The sequence below is a fragment of the Orbicella franksi genome, chromosome 9, assembly GCF_964199315.1.
Source record: "Orbicella franksi chromosome 9, jaOrbFran1.1, whole genome shotgun sequence".
Taxonomy (NCBI): Eukaryota; Metazoa; Cnidaria; class Anthozoa; order Scleractinia; family Merulinidae; genus Orbicella; species Orbicella franksi.
Genome location: NC_138153.1, coordinates 15,392,293 through 15,411,222, shown reverse-complemented (window position 1 = coordinate 15,411,222; position 18,930 = coordinate 15,392,293). Strand labels below are relative to the sequence as shown.

Genomic DNA, 18,930 nt, shown 5'->3' with positions numbered 1-18,930 from the left:
AATGTTTGAATATCAAAAAAATTGCTATAGAATAAACACAGAAGGCAGGATATAAATTTATTACAAACTTTCCTTCTGCTTTAAAAAAACGTTTGGTGACAAAAAGCATTTGTAGCTACTGAAAAGAAGTATTTAACACTGTTATTTTCGAATGCAACTTTCACTGGCACTCATCTTCATCTCCGCTGTCGTCGAGTTCTTCGTCGCCGCTTGTGCTGCTATGGGAGTCTCTTTCACCAATGCTGTAAGAAGCAGCAATGCTTTCCGCCAGAGTGTACTCTTCAGGGTACATGAAGGTGTAAACATAATCTCTGACTTCCCGCTCAAGGTTGGTGGTGATTCTGCTTCTTGCAGGATTGGTGAAATAATTCCCTTCCAAGAGCTGTGCTATGTATGGCCCATCTCTTCTAAATATCGACGTGGCAACATCCTCAACTTTAAGACACTTCCGGGACGGCCGTTCTAGGAGGGTACACAAGGCATTGTGGAAGATCATTTCCTAGCGGGTTTCCAACACAGATTCCATAAACTCGTTGGACGTTGTTTTCAGTCCGCTTCCTCTTTCTTTCATTTGACTTTCTACGGTTTTCTTTTTCCCTTCTCCTTTTGTTGATGTGCTGTTTGAGTATGCCTTTGAATATGCTGTTATAATTGCTCTCCTTATTTTCTAGTGCTTCCATGTCCTGCGTGACCTTCGTCAACTTAGCTTCTGTACATTTAATCTGTTTTACATTAAAATTGTGGGCAAATTCTTCGCCCTGCTTTAAAGCAAGCCCATTGGACTGAAAGAGTGTGGAATCGTGTTCCTTTACATCTTTCAATATGACATTCAACTTTTCCACCATTGCTCTGTGCTCTTTGATGGAGAAGTTCAGTTTTCTTCCATCACTGGGCTTCAACTGGTACCCTTGCATGGAAAACTCACTCGCCCTTTCTGAACAGCCATCCGCACCTAGAAAAGTTGCTTCTTTTGCATGTAAGATGTCAAACTGCCTGGATCGTTCAGCTGTAAACCTTTTCTTAAACGACTCGTCGCTTTCGCCATTATTGCACATTTTGAAATGAGCCTCTTTCATGATGCTCATGTAGTAATGCGCTCTTTCCCCGACTGGATTAACAATATAAAGAAGAAAGAGCATGGAAGTGGCAGGCTGGTTTTATCTGACCCAGAGAGCGTTGCTCTATTTGCAGATAAGTTTATTGTCAAATCGAAGTTTGTGGTGGATTATCTTCAGCATCTCGAAGTGCTGGAATTTAAAAGGAAAAAGAGAGCAGAAGAAAAGGCAAATTTAAGTAGGGAGGAGGATTATCCTTGGACTGAGTTGTGCGAAGATCTAACCAAGCTTAAAAAGCTACGTGTTCCAGAACTGAACAAGTACTCAAACCACCACGGGCTGAAGCAGCATTTGAAAAGCAGCAAGAGTGAGAAAGTAAAGGCAATTGTAAGACAATCATGCTTGCAGCAGAAGAGTCCTCTCAGAGCTGGCCAACCAACACTGAGAAATGCCAGGACATTGACACAAAATGACAACAGGGCAAGTGCTGACAGCAGTGAAACGGATGAAAGTGACAATGATGAGTATGACAGTGATGCCATTGACTCTGGGGGAGAAGATGACTCAAGTGACGTCATTCTTGCGTTCATCAATTCAGATGAGGAAGATGCCAATGAGAGGCCAAATGCCACACGCTCAGGGCGAGCCATAACTAGGAGATCCGAAATTGACTTCTCTTTCTTTTGATTTGTTTTTTAAACAACAGCTCTCTGTCGTATAGAGATTGTAAATATTGTCTTCATAGTGAGCACAATAACGTGAAGTAGGGGGATAATAGAGAAATATTAAAAAAGTTGAAATCTAAATATTGTTTGTTCAATTTTTTTTTTGAGGGGGGGGGTCATCCCAAAAAATGACCGCTATAAGGGGGGGCCATGTGAAAAAATTGGTAAGCTGAGGGGGGGTCATGCGATTTTAAAATGGTGCTTCCCAAATCCCACCAGCCCCCCCTCCCTCATAAAAAATGAACGGTCCCTAGCTAGCTCGCAATAAGCTAAATTCTCAGCAAGATTCTGTTTAATGCTAAAATTCCCAGCCAGCTCAACTTTAGTCTGCAGAGCGGATATTTTGCGGAGCGGATCCGACGGGTACTCCTGCCTGATTATAGGCAGTGGAGAACAACATAAGATTTAAATGAATTAAAGAACGAAAACATATTCAGTAGTGCTCGGCAACATAACTCAGCCAAACTGAAACACAGCCAAGAAAACTTCAAACAAGTAGCTAACAAGTACAACAGGGCGAGAACAGTCTGGCCCGCTTCAACAATAGTTTTAAAACACACACATCAAGTAAAACGTATATCTGAGCGAATTCGCAAAAACATGCCCGCCAGGTTTTCGCTTGGATTCGGAAGCCCGACTCCAGGCTGAGCCAGCGACCTTAAACCTCGGGAGGGCTTCGTCAAGGCCAGGCTGGGCACATACCCCAGGGACTGGCCTATCTGCTGGTGGCTTGCTGGCGGATAGCAGGGGAGAGGGGAGGGTGTCTTGTACTGACACCCCCAACTAGCTAGACCTTGAGTTTTCAGTATTAAATAAGCTTGATATTGACTGTCTTTCGGGGTATTTTACTCAGTTGTTTGACCTTGTTTGAGGCTTCTGCGTTGACATGGCACCCTGCTGGAGTGGTTCATGCCACTTGCATGCGTGAGGGGCCAATCTCCTAGCCAGAGGAGTGGTCAGAGGACTTCTGGCCGCTGGGACTGTCTTTGAGTCAATGCGGGCATGTTTTTGCGAATTCGGTAAGATATATAAAACGACAAATATCAACAAGTCTAATAATTATGAAATGACATTCATAAGTAAAAAGAACTAAAATAAATCCCTGGAACATATTCAAGGTACGAGGGAGCGAGTAAACTCTTTCACTACTTTAGCATCAAACACGTGTTCCTTGTGCTTGGTCCAAATCATGTACGCGTTGGTTGAAGTTATCTTTGTTTCGGTCCAATGATACGGTGACTGTTCAGGGATCTTTTCACCAGCCTTTCCAACACTCTCCTGGTCTCCTGTTTCAGTGTAACAGACCTTTCGTTGTTTCTTTACTCAAACATAAGCGGAAGGCCGTTATCGAGAGTCAATAGGCGAGCTTTTGACTCTCGATGGCGGTTAGGTAATTAGATATCAGCAGGTAATTATTAGGAGGTAATTAGATAATTAGATAATTAGATTCACGACCCTCAAGCATGTTGTGCTTAAACGATAATCGTGTTTTAAATAAAGGATTTTACTTAACTTTACTTTACTTTGCTGAATAATTAGTAGCATGTGCACCCGTGTTTTGGAACATATTTGCAATTCAAATATTAAATGTATAACTGAGATATTCGCGCCAGATTAAAGCAGGTCAGTATTATAGCAAAGATTTGAGTTTAAATTTTCACTGGTCTCGACTCTGAGGGATCCCCCATATTATAAATAATTTGTAAAACGATTTACTGTTTAATATGGCACTTAAAGTTCGTTCTTACCTTTTTATAAGCGTACAAATGCTGTAAAATAGTCTACTAAAATTGAAACATAAAAGGAAATATTCGAGTCATTATTATTTTCAATCCGAATGCCTAAAAAAAGAGATAACGTGAAAAATGGCAAAGATTGCGACAAACCTGTACTATAAGAAGATTCATCGCTCTTTAGCTAGTGAGGCAAGGTTAACTGGTGTACTAACTAACTAAGTCAGGTCTCGACATATTTGTAGTTCTTGAACCTCGCAGGGATAACCAAGTTCAAAGTCGTACATTTTTATCGTAGAATTCCAATACCACTTTCTCGCTATATTAGTAACGATCACCTGTGGTTTATCAGGTTCCGCGAGGCAAAACAAAAAGGAACATCTTCCTGTAGTCGTTATGCCAACCGCGTTATACCATCTGTCATTTGGCAGCTACCCAACATGTTTTTGTAGGCCTAGAAACTTTGCTATCAGCAATTGCATATTGCCTTAGAGAGCAATATCACCGCGGGATGATCCATCTTACAAACTATTGACCAATTATTTTAAGTTTGTCGTCCTTAAAGGGATAGCGAATGGTCCTTCAAAAACCAGGGGCGTAGCCAGGATTTTCCCAAGGGGAGGGGGGGTAGCACTGTGCCAAAATGAGGGTACTCAACAGATTTCCATGTCGTTTTCGCCACCGGTTCTAGGTTGTTTGCTTAAAAAAATGGATTACAAGGGAGAGGGGGGTTCATGGGCACCCCAGGACTCCCCTAGCTACGCCCCTAAAAACCACGGGTCTCGCAAAATTTTCGGGTTTCGCAGTCTCCTTGTTTAAGCGGTGATGTACGTCTCGCAGTCTCAATTTTTTGCAAGGCTAAGAAAGTCTCGGCGTACCGATTTGTTTGTTTGATTTATAAATTATGCCTGAACGTCTTAGAATCTGAACGTGTCGAGCTGGCATTTAAAACACTTTGAAGTCTCGGGCTTGCAATTGAAGAAGGAACATGTCTGGGCCCGCAGAGAAAAACTCTAGTCTCGCCTTCTCGCAAAGTCTCACATTTACCCTTCACCACAAGGGTGGAAAAGCGTTAAAAAGAATTGAAGCCGATCACTGAGATTCGAGCCATCTTCAATTCATTTCCCATAACAGCCATTTTGTAAATGAATAAATGTAGTTGTTGTAAGCTACTTACAAGCCAAAGTAAGCATTATAGCCTATAAATACAAATTGTTGTAAGCATTCATAACAAGCCAAAATGACACACAGTTAAATTAAGTAGGAATACATAATATTATAATAGTGATCGCAAGATGCGAAAAATCGGAAAACCTACTTATACTGACTGGGGGAAAGCTCCTCAAACCAAAACTAACTGCAAATTACCTAGGCCTCTGGATTTTCCTGCGAATTAAACTCTATCTAATGTTAAGTTTCAATAATATTAATTACTATTCAAACCTGGATCATTGGACCATGCAATTCAAGAGTTTTCATTAGCTTAACCGTCATGATACAAATATGGTAAGCGCAAGCGTATATTTTGGAGTGTTTTAAGTTTCTATTTTATTTTAGTTTTCTACATTTTGGAGGCGTTTTCAATAAAACAATTATTCCACTCGCGCTTGTTGGGTATGAGATGATTATAGTCAACTCATATCCAACGCGCGCTCGTGGAATAATTGTTAAATATGAAAATATAACTTTTTAATCCACCGAAAAAGAGAACCCCTTAATTGTTTGTGTTGTTAATAATTGAATAGTTCCCGTCTGTAGAATGTTCTGAGTTCTTCGAAAAACAACTGAAATTGATTGAAATCTTCTGAAATTCCTTGTAAAATGTCACCGAAAATAGAGCGAACAGGAAAAATGTTAGCCACTCTCCTAAGTTGCTGGTGACATGTTGTGGGTAGAATTCATTTGTAGCGTTGAACTGCAACCAAGGAGCCTTGTAAAGAGGGTTTCCATGTAGTGAAAGGTGATTGGTTGTCCAAACTTTCAAGATCACGTGAATGATACCGGTGACGGTTAAGACACAAGTTATCAGGAGTCGAGTGACAAACATTCCCCATGAGTTCATTGAGAGTTTGGCGAGTTGAAATGTGACCGCGGATTCCAGAAAACAGTATGCAATTCCACAAAGGCCAATTATCAAACTTCCAGTGAAATGAACGATTCCCAGTGTCCCATACTCCTAACAGAGGGAGAAAATGAAATCAAAGCGGTTTTTTGATGATTTTTGATTGTATGTTCGGCCTAACCGCGAAGCACAACCTAAAGGAGATAACGATTAAAAAAATACAATTTATGTTCATACAGCGTTTTGTGTCGTCAAAAATGACACTTCTCTTTCGTCTTAGCGTAATTATTAATGCTTTTACATGAAGAAAGGCAAAACATGTTGAATGATTGACCACAATATAACGGAATCTGTAGATCTCTTCAGTTTGTCTATACGTGTCAGGACTTCACTCAGTCATCATTCAGTGGTTTATTCCCATTCCAAGAATGTACTTTGCGACGAGTTATTGTATTTCTGGCGTGCTGAGTCACAAACCCCAGTTAACAGCGGATAACCAAAGTTGGCCTTTAAATGAAAATAAACGAGCTACATGTCCCTGCGACAGACATGGTATTTTTTCTTCCAAAGAGTGCTTTAAAATCGTTAAGTATTTAGGGCATTTTCTTGTTAAAATCAAGGCCAAGCAGCATTTCCAGTACAAAATGAGGGCGGATTCTGGGCTCGCTGTACCAATACTAAGCAAGTAAGCAGCTTTGCAGAAAATGAAATCGACTTTTCCAAGGTTTCCGATGCCATCTTACCTGGGAGGGAGGGGGGGTGGGGGAAAGGGAGAGAAAGGCAAAAATTACAGTAAATGTATGGAAAAAGTGGAGAATCTAATGTTTAACAAATCACGGAAAATTACAGTTTTGAAGTATTAATGCATTGAAGACTAAAATTACTAGGTAAAAGAATTAACAGATTACATTTGAGGGAAACAGCCTCGCTAGAAAAGCAAGTCGAAAAGCAAGTCGAAATTGGCGGGAAATTTTACAGACATCTGTATGAAAAATTAAAAGTGCAATTTTTCGCCTGACAGCAAATCTTTGTTCTTCACATTTGCTAAAAAAAAACTTCTGCTGGGTATCTTTTCCTTGTTACTCATTAAATACGCAGAACGTCAATCACTCTATTTCTTTTCATACTTCCATGCTGTTCTGGTATCATTGTTTTTTCCTTGTGGCTCGTCAATGGAGGGAATGCTTCGCATTCCGTGGGGACGAAGTGCTCCTCTCGTCACACTTTTGCCCCCATAGACTCGATTTCCGGAGGCCCAACTCTCTCCGTCTCTACCCCATGGAGCTAGGTTAGTGGAGGCTAACTCCCTCCTCTCTACCCAGGAATGCTCACAGTGGCACTGAGAGAACGCCCACTCCCTCCTCTTTATCCACTGTGTGCATCCCCTTGGGCTGTAGGTTTTGTGTTTCTTCACACTCCAGGAAACAAGGGCAAGTTGATTAATCGATATACGTAGCTACCAATCAGATGTGAAGTAAAAACGCAAAAAAAAAAACAGACAAAATTAACGGTCTCACTCGATCAGTCACGAAACTACCCTACGATCGCTTCGCCTTTCTAAAACCAACGTTACCCTGTAGTTTTCACATTACTAAATCTTGTAACCACTTAATAAAACCTCAGACATTATTTTTTCTCCACTGGAACTCTTCGTAAATATAACGGAAACCGCCACATCAAAATGGCGCGAAAAATCGAGAGCCTGAAATTAGCATAAGAAAAATGTTTATCGATCAGTATTTTGCCTTCGAATTTCGTAACTACCTAAATCTGTTCAGTAGGCAACTCGGTCTAATATCCTGCTCAGACTGAATATGTAATTCCAGCGATCAGTCGAAAAAAAGAAATACGAAAAATCTGCCGTCGTTGCCTGCGTTCTTTAAAATATGCAGAGCTTAGCTTGGTCATTCTCTATTTTCCAATTGCCCATAATTTACTCTGTTTGTCCCCCAACTTTTGCATAAACTATTGTTGCGAAATGCTCTTGGGAGGTCTGCATATTCCCAAGAGCATTTCCCAACAATAGTTTACGCAAAATTCGGTGGGCAAACAGAGTGACTTATGGGCAATTGGAAAATAGAGAATTTCATGTTGTTTCTTTGTAGAGGACAGCTCCGACTCTCAGCTACCCTCTTCCTCGTGTAGACGGGCCTTATTAAATGCTCTCAGAAATGGTGTGGCACACAAAATCTAAAGGAATCTGAGTTTTGCTTGCATTCTTAACTTACCTCTCCCCTTGGAAAGCGGAAATTCCCAGCGATAGACACGCCTATCATAGATCCGATTCCAAAAGTTAGAGATGCCACCCTTAAACGATAGATTAATCCCGTGTTACTTTCCTTGACGCTTGTGGAGGCCATTTCAACTTGCAGAAAGCGCACAAACACTGCCATGAGTCCAACAAATGCTACTGTATCAAGAAACTGGTTGAAGATGGAACCTTGTGGCTCAAAAGCGGCTGTTTTGCTAACACTCGGGAGAACTGGCTCGACATCTTGTTGACATATCGCGATTATGTAGGAAGATATCGTTGCTAAAACCAGGAGAATTGACCAGGAAAGGGGAAGAAATCCAAGACCACGCGAAATAGTTACCATTTACACGCTGTAGACACACTAAGATTTGCAAGTTACTGGTTGTCTATATCACTGCACATAGTCAAACATTAGAACCCCCTGAAACAGCTCAACACGTTGCATCATTTAATTAAGGCCAAGTTCAGACGCCGTACTTTACATGAGCCGAGTCGAATGCTAAGCAGGGAGAACAAAGGATTTTTCTCATTTGCATTCGATTTGGCTCATATGAAGTACCATGGAAACTTTCTCGTTATACCATCTGGGCAGTTCAAAATGTGTGAAAGTTAAAGTCAAATAACGTCACTTGAAACAAAAACAATAAAGATATGCTTCTAAATCCTGAACAGTCTACCTACATAACGTAACCAAGTCGAAAGCTTCTGAAAACTTGTTGAACAATTTACCGGCCAAATAGAGGTTTCTTTATTTCTAAACGTCGACCCTGTCAGAGCTCCAGGCAGTTTAAAAAACCCACCCATTTACAACTATCTGCACGCATCTAGCTGTATATTATCAGCATTCGATAGCACTGAATGAAGGCATTAATAAATGATCATGGTTCTTATTGACAAGAATGCATGTAGAACGCACATTGTAAAAATTATAAGAGTCCTAGCTTACCATAATAGATGCTCTTTTCGACACAGAAGCGAATCGAACATCATCTTCTGCCCTCAAGCTAAACAATGAAAACAAAAACCGTCAGAAAAATTATCATACGAACACTGGTTGGATGAAAGCCGCGCTAAAAATGCACATCTTCGGCCCTTTACAAAGATTCAACGTCCTTCTGACGGATCGTACTACATTTAAAGAGTTCTGAAGTTTATTTGTATCTCAAATCTTTGTGGACGATTATTATTTACTTAAAGTAAAACTTTTTTCCTTGCAGGGAGACACAAAACATAATATTTTGAACAAAACATTTTTAAAAGATTAAATCTTGAAATCACGAACAAAATCATGATTATTGTGATCTTGAAAATCCCGGTCTTAGCCATGCTCGTTCGTATTTCATTACCTACAACCTATTTGATTATGTTCTAGCTTAATGAATAGTCATTTTCAACGATTCATTAAAATTTGAGAGCATCTTTGTTTATCAGAAAAATCATGGCTCTAAGTATTGAAGCTGAGCCCCTTAATTATGTTTATGTCCGGTGGCCTCACCTAGCTTATAAGGTCCTGACAGCAAATCACTGCAAAAGGCTCATCTTTCCCTTCTCTTGGCCCAAACCTGAAATACAAAACAAGTTACATAACATAAGTAGTCTGTGTGGCGGTAGACGCAAATTTATTCCCCGCAAGCAACCGACGCTGAATAACGGCGTGTTATTTTCGTCTACAACGCAGACTGAATGTTCCGGATCTGCCGATGAAGAATGTCTAAAGAACATTTGCAAAAGTGCTTCGTCGCAACACCCTTATTTCACTTAACCTTGGTGACCCTAAAGGCCTAAAGCTATTTATGAAGATAATCATATACAGTAGTACTCGGCGACATAACTCAGCCAAACTGAAACACAGCCAAGAAAACTTCAAACAAGTGGCTAACAAGTTCAGCGAGAACGGTCTAGCCCGCTTCAACAACAGTTTTAAAACACACACATCAAGTACAACGTATATATAAAACGACAAATATCAACAAGTCTAGTAATTATGAATTATGAAATGACATCCATAATTAAAAAGAACTAAAATAAATCCTTGGAACATATTAAAGGTACGAGGGAGCGAGTAAACTCTTTTACTGACTTTAGCATCAAACACGTGTTCCTTGTGCTTGGTCCAAATCATGTTCGCGTTGGTTGAAGTTATCTTTGTTTCGGTCCAGTGATTCGGTGACTGTCCAGGGATCTTTTCACCAGCCTTTCCAACACTCTCCTGGTGTCCTGTTTCAGTGTAACAGACCTTTCGTTGTTTCTTTGCTCAAACATAGGCAGAAGGCCGCCATTGAGAGTCAATAGGCGAGCTGAATAATTAGTAGCATGTGCACGCGTGGTTTGGAACATATTTGTAATTCAAATATTAAATGTATAACTGAGATATTCGCGCCAGATTAAAGCAGGTCAGTATTATAGCAAAGATTTGAGTTTAAATTTTCACTGGTTTCGACTCTGAGGGGTCCCCCATATTATAAATACTTTGTAAAACGATTTACTGTTGAATATGGCACTTAAATTTCGTTCTTCCCTTTTTATAAGCGTACAAATGCTGTAAAATAGTCTACTAAATTTGAAACATAAAAGAAAACATTCGAGTCATTATTAGCCAATCCGAATGCCTAAAAGAAGAGATAACGTGAAAAATGGCAAAGATTGCGACAAACCTCTACTATAAGAAGATTCATCGCTCTTTAGCTAGTAAGGCAAGGTTAACTGGTGTACTTACCAACTAAGTCAGGTCTCGACATATTTGTAGTTCTTGAACCTCGCAGGGATAACCAAGGTCAAAGTCGTACATTTTTTGACGCTATATTGGTAACGACTACCTGTGGTTCATCAGGTTCCGCGAGGCAAAACAAAAAGGAACATCTCCTTGTAGTCGTTATGCAAACAGCATTATACCATCTGTAATTTGGCAGCTACCTAACATGTTTTTGTAGGCCTAGAAACTCTGCTATAAGCAATTGCATATTGTTTTAAAGACCAATATCACCGCGGGATGATCCATCTTACAAACTATTAGTCAATTTTTTTCAATTTTGTTGTCCTTAAAGGGGTGGCGAATGGTCCTTCAAAAACCAGGGGCGTAGCCAGCATTTTTCAAAGGGGGGTCACACTGTGCCAAAATGAGAGTACTCACCAGATTGTCATGTCGTTTTCGCCACCGGTTGTAGCTTGTTTGCTTAAAAAATGGCTCACAAAGGGGGAGGGTCATAGACACCCCAGGACTCCCCTAGCTACGCCCCTGAAAACCACGGATCTCGTAAAATTTTCGAGTTTCGCAGTCACGTTGTTTACGCGGTGATGTGCGTCTCACCGTCTCAATTTTTTGCAAGGCTAAGAAAGTCTCGGCGTACCGATTTGTTTGTTTGATTTATAAATTATGCCCGAACGTCTAAGAATCTGAACGTGTCGAGCTGGCATTAAAAACACTTTGAAGTCTCGGGCTTGCAATTGAAGAAGTAACATGTTTGGGCTCGCAGAGAGAAGCTCTAGTCTCGCTTTCTCGCAAAGTCTCACAATTACCCTTCACCACAAGGGTGGAAAAGCGTTAAAAAGGATTAAAGCCGATCACTGAGATTCGAGCCATCTTCAATTCATTTCCCATAACAGCCATTATGTAAATGTATAAATATAGTTGTTGTAAGCTACTTGCAAGCCAAAGTAAGCATTATAGCCTATAAATACAAATTGTTGTAAGCATTCATTACAAGCCAAAATGACACACAGTTAAATTAAGTAGGAATACACAATATTATAATAGTGATCGCAAGATGCGAAAAACCGGAAAAGCTGCTTATACTGACTGGGGAAAAGCTCCTTAAACCAAAACTAACTGCAAATTACCTAAGCCTCTGGAGTTTTCAGGCGAATTAAACTGAACTCTTATCTAATGTTAAGTTTCAATAATATTAATTATTACTCAAAACTGGGTCATTGGACCATGCAATTCAAGAGTTTTCATTGGCTTAGCCGTCATGATACAAATATGGAAAGCGTAAGCGTATATTTTGGGGTGTTTTAAGTTTTTATTTTATTTTAGTTTTCTACATTTTGGCGGCGTTTTCAATAAAACAATTATTCTACTCGCGCTTGTTGGGTATGAGATAATTATAGTCAACTCATATCCAACGCGCGCTCGTGGAATAATTGTTAATTATTATATGGCTCTGTCCCATGAGGACTGGGAACTATCAAATTCACGAATTTGATTGGCTGAAATCGATATTGAAAGCGGTCTAGATTTTCTCATCTAGACCGGTATCTAGACCGGTAATTTTTTGCAGTGAAAGAGTTACAAACTAAAATGCAAAATCATTGACTATTTTCATTTAACAATATTTATTTATGGAAGTGCCAAAAAGCCTGGTGAGAAAAAAAAGTAAAGAGGACGAGCAAACTTTGGCAGAATTAAATTCAGCTCATCGCCGTTCGCAAGCAAAATGTCAGCTAGTATAAAGCAGTTACATTAAACGAATTAAATTGCTCTTGTTTGCGCCATATAATAAACATCTTATTTATTTTAATGATATTTTAACGGGAAGATTTCTCACCCGTAGGTGATCTACAGAAAGGTCCCGATCCAAAATAACATTAAATTATTAAAAAATAAATACACAAATTAAAATTTGAATATTAACCGAGCTTAGTCGGTCTGTATGGGAGAATCTTGACCTCGGTCGTAAGTACAGACCTCACTGCGTTCGGTCTGTACTCACGACCACGGTCAAGATTCTCCCATACAGACCTCCTGCTCGGTTAATAAGAGCTAAATATGAAAATAGAACTTTTAATTCACCGAAAAAGAGAGCCCCTTAATTGTTTGTGTTGTTAATAATTGAATAGTTCCCGTCTGTAGAATGTTCTGAGTTCTTCGAAAAACAACTGAAATTGATTGAAATCTTCTGAAATTCCTTGTAAAATGTCACCGAAAATAGAGCGAACAGGAAAAATGTTAGCCACTCTCCTAAGTTGCTGGTGACATGCTCTGGGTAGAATTCATTTGTAGCGTTGAACTGCAACCAAGGAGCCTTGTAAAGAGGGTTTCCATGTAGTGAAAGGTGATTGGTTGTCCAAACTTTCAAGATCACGTGAATGATACCGGTGACGGTCAAGACACAAGTTATCAGGAGTCGAGTGACAAACATTCCCCATGAGTTCATTGAGAGTTTGGCGAGTTGAAATGTGACCGCGGATTCCAGAAAACAGTATGCGATTCCACAAAGGCCAATTATCAAACTTCCAGTGAGATGAACGATTCCCAGCTGCCCATACTCCTAACAGAGGGAGAAAATGAAATCAAAGCGGTTTGTTTGATAATTTTTGATGGTATGTTCGGCCTAACAGAGTACATAGCAAAGGAGATAAGGATTAAAAAAATACACTTTATGTTCATACAGCGCTTTCTGTCGTCAAAAATGACACTCTCTTTCGTCTTAGAATGTACTTTGCGACGAGTTATTGTATTTCTGGCGTGCTGAGTCACAAACCCCAGTTAACAGCGGATAACCAAAGTTGGCCTTTAAATGGAAATAAACGGGCTACATGTCCCGGTGACGGACATGGTATTTTTTTTCTTCCAAAGAGTGCTTTAAAATCGTTAAGTATTTAGGGCATTTTCCTGTTAAAATCAAGGCCAAGCAGCATGTCCAGTACAAAAGGAGGGCGGATTCTGGGCTCGCTGTACCAATACTAAGCAACTAAGCAGCTCTGCAGAAAATGTGTGCATCCCCTTGGGCTGTAGGTTTTTTGTTTCTTCACACTCCAGGAAACAAAGGGAAGTTGATTAGTCGATATATGTAGCCACCAATCAGATGTGAGGTAAAAACGCAAAAAAAAAAAAAAAAAACCAGACAAAATTAACGGTCTCACTCGATCAGTCACGAAACTACCCTTTGATCGCTTCGCCTTTCTAAAACCATCGTTACCCTGTAGTTTTCACATTACCAAATCTTGTAACCACTTAATAACACCTCAGACATTATTTTTTCTCCACTGGAACTCTTCGTAAATATAACGGAAAGCGCCACATCAAAATGGCGCGAAAAATCGAGAGCTTGAAATTAGCATAAGAAAAATATTTATCGATCAGTATTTTGCCTTCAAATTTCGTAAATACCTAAATCTGTTCAATACGCAACTCGGTCTAATATCCTGCTCAGACTAAATATGTAATTCCAGCGATCAGTCGAAAAAAAGAAATACGAAAAATCTGCCGTCGTTGCCTGCGTTCTTCAACATACGCAGAGCCTAGCTTGGTGATTCTCTATTTTCCAATTGCCCGTAATTTACTTTGTTTGCCCCCCAAATTCTGCATAAACTATATTGTTGTGAAATGCTCTTGGGAGGTCTGCATATTCCCAAGAGCATTTCACAGCAATAGTTTATGCAAAATTGGGTGGGCAAACAGAGTAAATTATGGGCAATTGGAAAATAGAGAATTTCGTGTTGTTTCTTTGCAGAAGACGGCTCCGACTCTCAGCTACCCTCTTTCTCATGTAGACCGGCCTTATTAAATGCTTTCAGAAATGGTGTGGCACACAATATCTAATGGAATCTGAGTGACGACAAGGGGCAAAGAAAAAAAAAGAAAAATAGATAGTTATCATCACAGCTTGACCTTGTACTATAGAAACATAAAAAGCAGACCAAAGGCATGTGGTACATTAAAGTTAAAATGAGTTATCCATCTGACAGGAGATTAGAAATAGACTAACGGGTAGGAGATAGATACCGATAGGTATAGAAAATATAATCTAAAATAATGATTAAATCCTCATATATCCTGTAAGAGATTTCCATTTCTTTATGTCTCCACGTTTTGTTTCTATTTCATATTGTGATTTTAGTGTGCATATGAAATGCGTAAGATTTGGATGATCATCTTTTGTTTTAGCAAGCCATATGTGATATCGTGCTAAGAGAATGCAGTAATTGATAAGAAGCGCAAATTGAGAGATATCTGGCCTCAGACCCAAAGCAGTAATATTTGTCAAAGCATAATCTCTAGGAAGTAGATTTAAGTTTTTCAGCCATTCAGTAAGTTTATTCCAAAAGTGAGATGTTTGGCGGCATGACCAAAAACGATGAATTATTGGCTCAGAGGAGGTGTGACAAAAACTGCACTTTCCATCGCCCTGTAGACCTATTCTAAATAAGACGTTATTGGTTGGTACACGTCTATGTAAGAATTTAAACTGAAACTCTATCAGCTTAGTGCTCTTTGTGATTTTTTAGCTAAAAGATAGACAGCAGTCCAATTTATGTTGCCATTTATTGGTAGGCCACAATCCTCTAGCCACTTCTTTTGACTTGACTTTGGCATTCTTAACTTACCTCTCCCCTTGGAAAGCGGAAATTCCCAGCGATAGACACGCCTATCATAGATCCGATTCCAAAAGTTAGAGATGCCACCCTTAAACGATAGATTAATCCCGTGTTACTTTCCTTGACACTTGTGGAGGCCATTTCAACTTGCAGAAAGCGCACAAACACTGTCATGAGTCCAACAAATGTTACTGTATCAAGAAACTGGTTGAAGATGGAGCCTTGTGGCTCAAAAGCGGCTGTTTTGCTAACACTCGAGAGAAGTGGCTCGACATCTTGTTGACAAATCGCGATTATGTAGGAAGATATCATGCCTAAAACCAGGAGAATTGACCAGGAAAGGGGAAGAAATCCAAGGCCTCGCGAAATAGTTACCATTTACACGCTGTAGACACACTAAGATTTGCAAGTTACTGGTTGTCTATATCACTGCACATAGTCAAACATTAGAACCCCCTGAAACAGCTCAACACGTTGTATCGTTTAAAAATCAAGTGCTATGGCAACTTTATCGTTATACCATCTAGGTAGTTGAGAATGCTTGAAAATTACAGTCAAATCACGTCACTTGAAACAAAAACAATCAAGATTTGCCTCAGACTTTCTATGAATATTTTGTAAAGATTTCACGGAATCTACATCCAAAATTCACGTATTTAATTCTTTATAAAATGCCCTTCGCTCGACATTTTCGGTCTTTAATTTACTTCTTCTTGGTATGTACAACGTACTCAGCCTTCAAAATTACATTTGCATTTTTTACTAAATTCATACTGAACAACACAGGTAACCATAGCACTGAGAACATCATCGCACCGCATTTGATCAAGGCTGATTTTCCCAAATCCTTTCGAGACTGTGCTATGAAATTTTCATGCAATAAAATTCGGTTGAAAAGCTCCCTCTTTCATATACTCCGCGAATGTCAATCGCTAAAATTCTTCCACCTATAAGCCCCCCTACCAATGAGATATAAATTCTTCAGAGTTGAGCCCTCGGCGAGAGCAGCTTTTAATAGAAATTGTTTACAAGAAGGGATTCCATCTCAGTGGTGAAAACTGAATCGTGACATTGTAACTGAATTCGTTCTTTCACGAACCTTTTCTGGTCAGAATTTATTATCAAAGATCTTTCAATAGAGCAAACGGCTAAAAGCAATCCGGGAAAATTTGCTGCTGTTTTACTCAAATACTGTTTTACAGATTATTTTTAAAGTTTTGCATACCCCTATTCAAACGACTATGTTTCAGTGATAAGAATGGGGTGACAGGCCTACACAACTCTCAAAGTTGGGTAGGCCTGTCAAACTCTAGCAAAACTCTCAAAGCGGCCATTACACGTGGATAGGAGTTGTGTAGGCCTATCACCCCATTGTTATCACTGTTGATTTCTACCAGGCACGCCCCGTCCTATCACGTGCGAGTAAAAACTTAATCCAATCACAGCATGTGAGTCCAAGGTGTACATTAGCTACACTAAAAACAAAGTACGAAATGCGTGCAAAATACTCTACACAACCCTCCAAAACTTGGAGATATGCCGTATAATTACAACGCATTACTATCTTATGCTTTATCCTTAAATTCAAATCACACATGCTGGAGAAAATAAGCATTATAGCCATCATAGAAAACACAGTGTCAAGCTGTGTACAATAGGATCGAAAAATTTATGCTCACCATTCGCTGGTGGCAAAACTACCAATCACAATCAAGAATTCTCGATCCGCCGAACGAGTGTATAATACCAAAAAAATATGCCAGGTGCGGAGTGTTACTGAGCATTGGTCTCTACCACTCCCTGTTATCGGCAACTGATGAGATCCAGAAGGATCGAAACCGCGGCATCGCCTGATCGACAAGGCTATGAGCCTCCTAACAAAACAGGGACTATGAACCTGCCAACATCGCAAATAAAAGCAATGGCGACCACAACATGGAGCTGGTTGAACAATTATAGGAAGAACTCCTAAATTCAGAGCCTTTTGCCTGAACAAAACCACACAATATCATAAACAACACGCAGAACAGTCCACAGACTTGCGCGTGAACATCTACATTTGCAGTTCCAGAACGTACAAACTGGAAGGACAAAAAGCTCGATAAAATTGATGCAAGAAACATAAGAACGTCTATCTAAGACACATCTATAGCTTTCCACAAGGAAAGCTACAGCTCTCTCTGGTGAAGCCGGACAAAGATATAAATGTGGCACCCGTGATAAGAAGCAGCATAACTTGCAACAGTTAATCAAACAGCCGGGCCCGGCGTAATGATACAAAATGCAAGTAAGCAACATGTTCACGGAATATTTCAAACTTTGTCCCTCCAGAGCTAATATTTAGAGAGCTTAAAACATATCTTGCAGCACAAATGAGCCAAAAAAACTAGCACGTGGCAAAAAACAGAGATGTCAAACTCTACAAATTACACGCGGATATAACAGCGGAAACCACGCAGACTTATGACCTCTAACGGCTATACTCTAATGGTGAAATGTCCTCCTAAAAACAAGATTATTGCTTAGTGAAATATTCAAAGATCCCCTTATCGTACCATGCAAAAGGGGCAGATCCTCAAAGACATACTAGTTCGAGCAAAACTCTCAAAGCGGCTATTACACGTGGATAGGAGTTGTGCAGGCCTGTCACCCATTGTTATCAATGTTTTTTCCCGAAAAAATTATATCTTTGTTCCAGATCAGTAGGAAACTGCTTTCGTTGCCTTGGTTACTAGTCATGAAATAACGAATACAACTACATTAAAAATCACCAATACGGTGAAGAAAGGTTTACTCTCAAAAGCAGCTCAACGAAGCTAAGAGCCAATTCGATCCTCTTACAGTAAAATTTGCACCAATAAGAAGTCAACGCCTAAATAAGCAAGTAGCAAGGCTTCCTCGGCACTTTTTAGTAATTTGCCTAAGGAAATGTATTAATTTCAGTTGAGAATCGACTGAAATCGCGATTTTCATCGCATAAAGACTGCTCTTTTACGTTTCTTGGCCAATGCATAAATTTAGCCCCGGAGTAAGTTTGTGTTTCTGTTTTATCAGCTGTACAATCAGAGATTTTGTTGAACACGCTGTTTTCGGCAAAATGGACGAAATAAGTCATGAGCTCTAAAATATTAACATCGCCGAGTTAAATTGAAGATGGCCGCAACTAGTTATGAAACGGACTACCAATTGCTCAATGCTTTATCGGTTAGCCGGTCAGTGACAGCCAAACTAGACAAGAACGTGTTCTAAGCAGATATCAGGACTTGTTTTTCTCGCAAACTGTCTTGCAGATTAGTTTCAAACTGTCTTGCAGTTTAGTTTCAAAAATTGCATTTTTTTCAATTTTTTACTATCCTATTAACATTTTTTACACGGCCCCATAAGCTATATTAGCTTTAAAACCCACCGTGCTTAAACAAAAGATGTTGTGGTTATTGTTGTTGTTGTTGTTGTTGTTGTTATACCTCGAAAGAGATTCTCTCAAAACAAAAATTCATTCCGCAAAATGAAGGGGCAACTGTTATCGTTGTTATGGATACTCCTGCTGCTTTGTGATTCACTAATAATTTAAAGATACCTTTAGCCGCTTAGTATCTTTTTTTATGTTTGTAATAAGAAGGTAATGGTCATATATACCTTGACCAGTGTGGGTTTCGTTCATCCGTTCTTGTGTTTTATTGTAAGAATTCGGAATCACTCGATCGTCACTGTGGCCCAATTCGTTTACTGTTGGGAACAAATTTGAATCAATCCTTGTGTAACTTATTTGTTATTTGAACAAGAA

General features: G+C 39.6%; 1 protein-coding gene across 1 annotated transcript; it reads right to left on the bottom strand.

Moving 5' to 3' along the window:
* Window positions 1-5,227: 5,227 nt before the first annotated feature.
* On the bottom strand, window positions 5,228-8,241 carry LOC145498505 (DNA damage-regulated autophagy modulator protein 1-like). Its single transcript, XM_081478428.1, has 2 exons — window positions 7,804-8,241; window positions 5,228-5,689 (listed from the first exon to the last, which is right to left on the bottom strand). Exons 1-2 carry the CDS (start codon window positions 8,170-8,172, stop codon window positions 5,228-5,230), a joined length of 831 nt encoding a protein of 276 aa, XP_081334554.1. The 5' UTR covers window positions 8,173-8,241.
* Window positions 8,242-18,930: the final 10,689 nt, after the last annotated feature.

What these genes read in the sequence shown, in the direction of transcription:
- LOC145498505 (XM_081478428.1), bottom strand. Translation starts at nt 8,172, where the DNA reads ATGGTAACTATTTCGCGTGGTCTTGGATTTCTTCCCCTTTCCTGGTCA. An exon ending in TCCGCTTTCCAAGGGGAGAG is followed by an intron (nt 5,690 to 7,803) that starts GTAAGTTAAGAA and finishes TCCCTCTGTTAG; the next exon opens with GAGTATGGGACACTGGGAAT.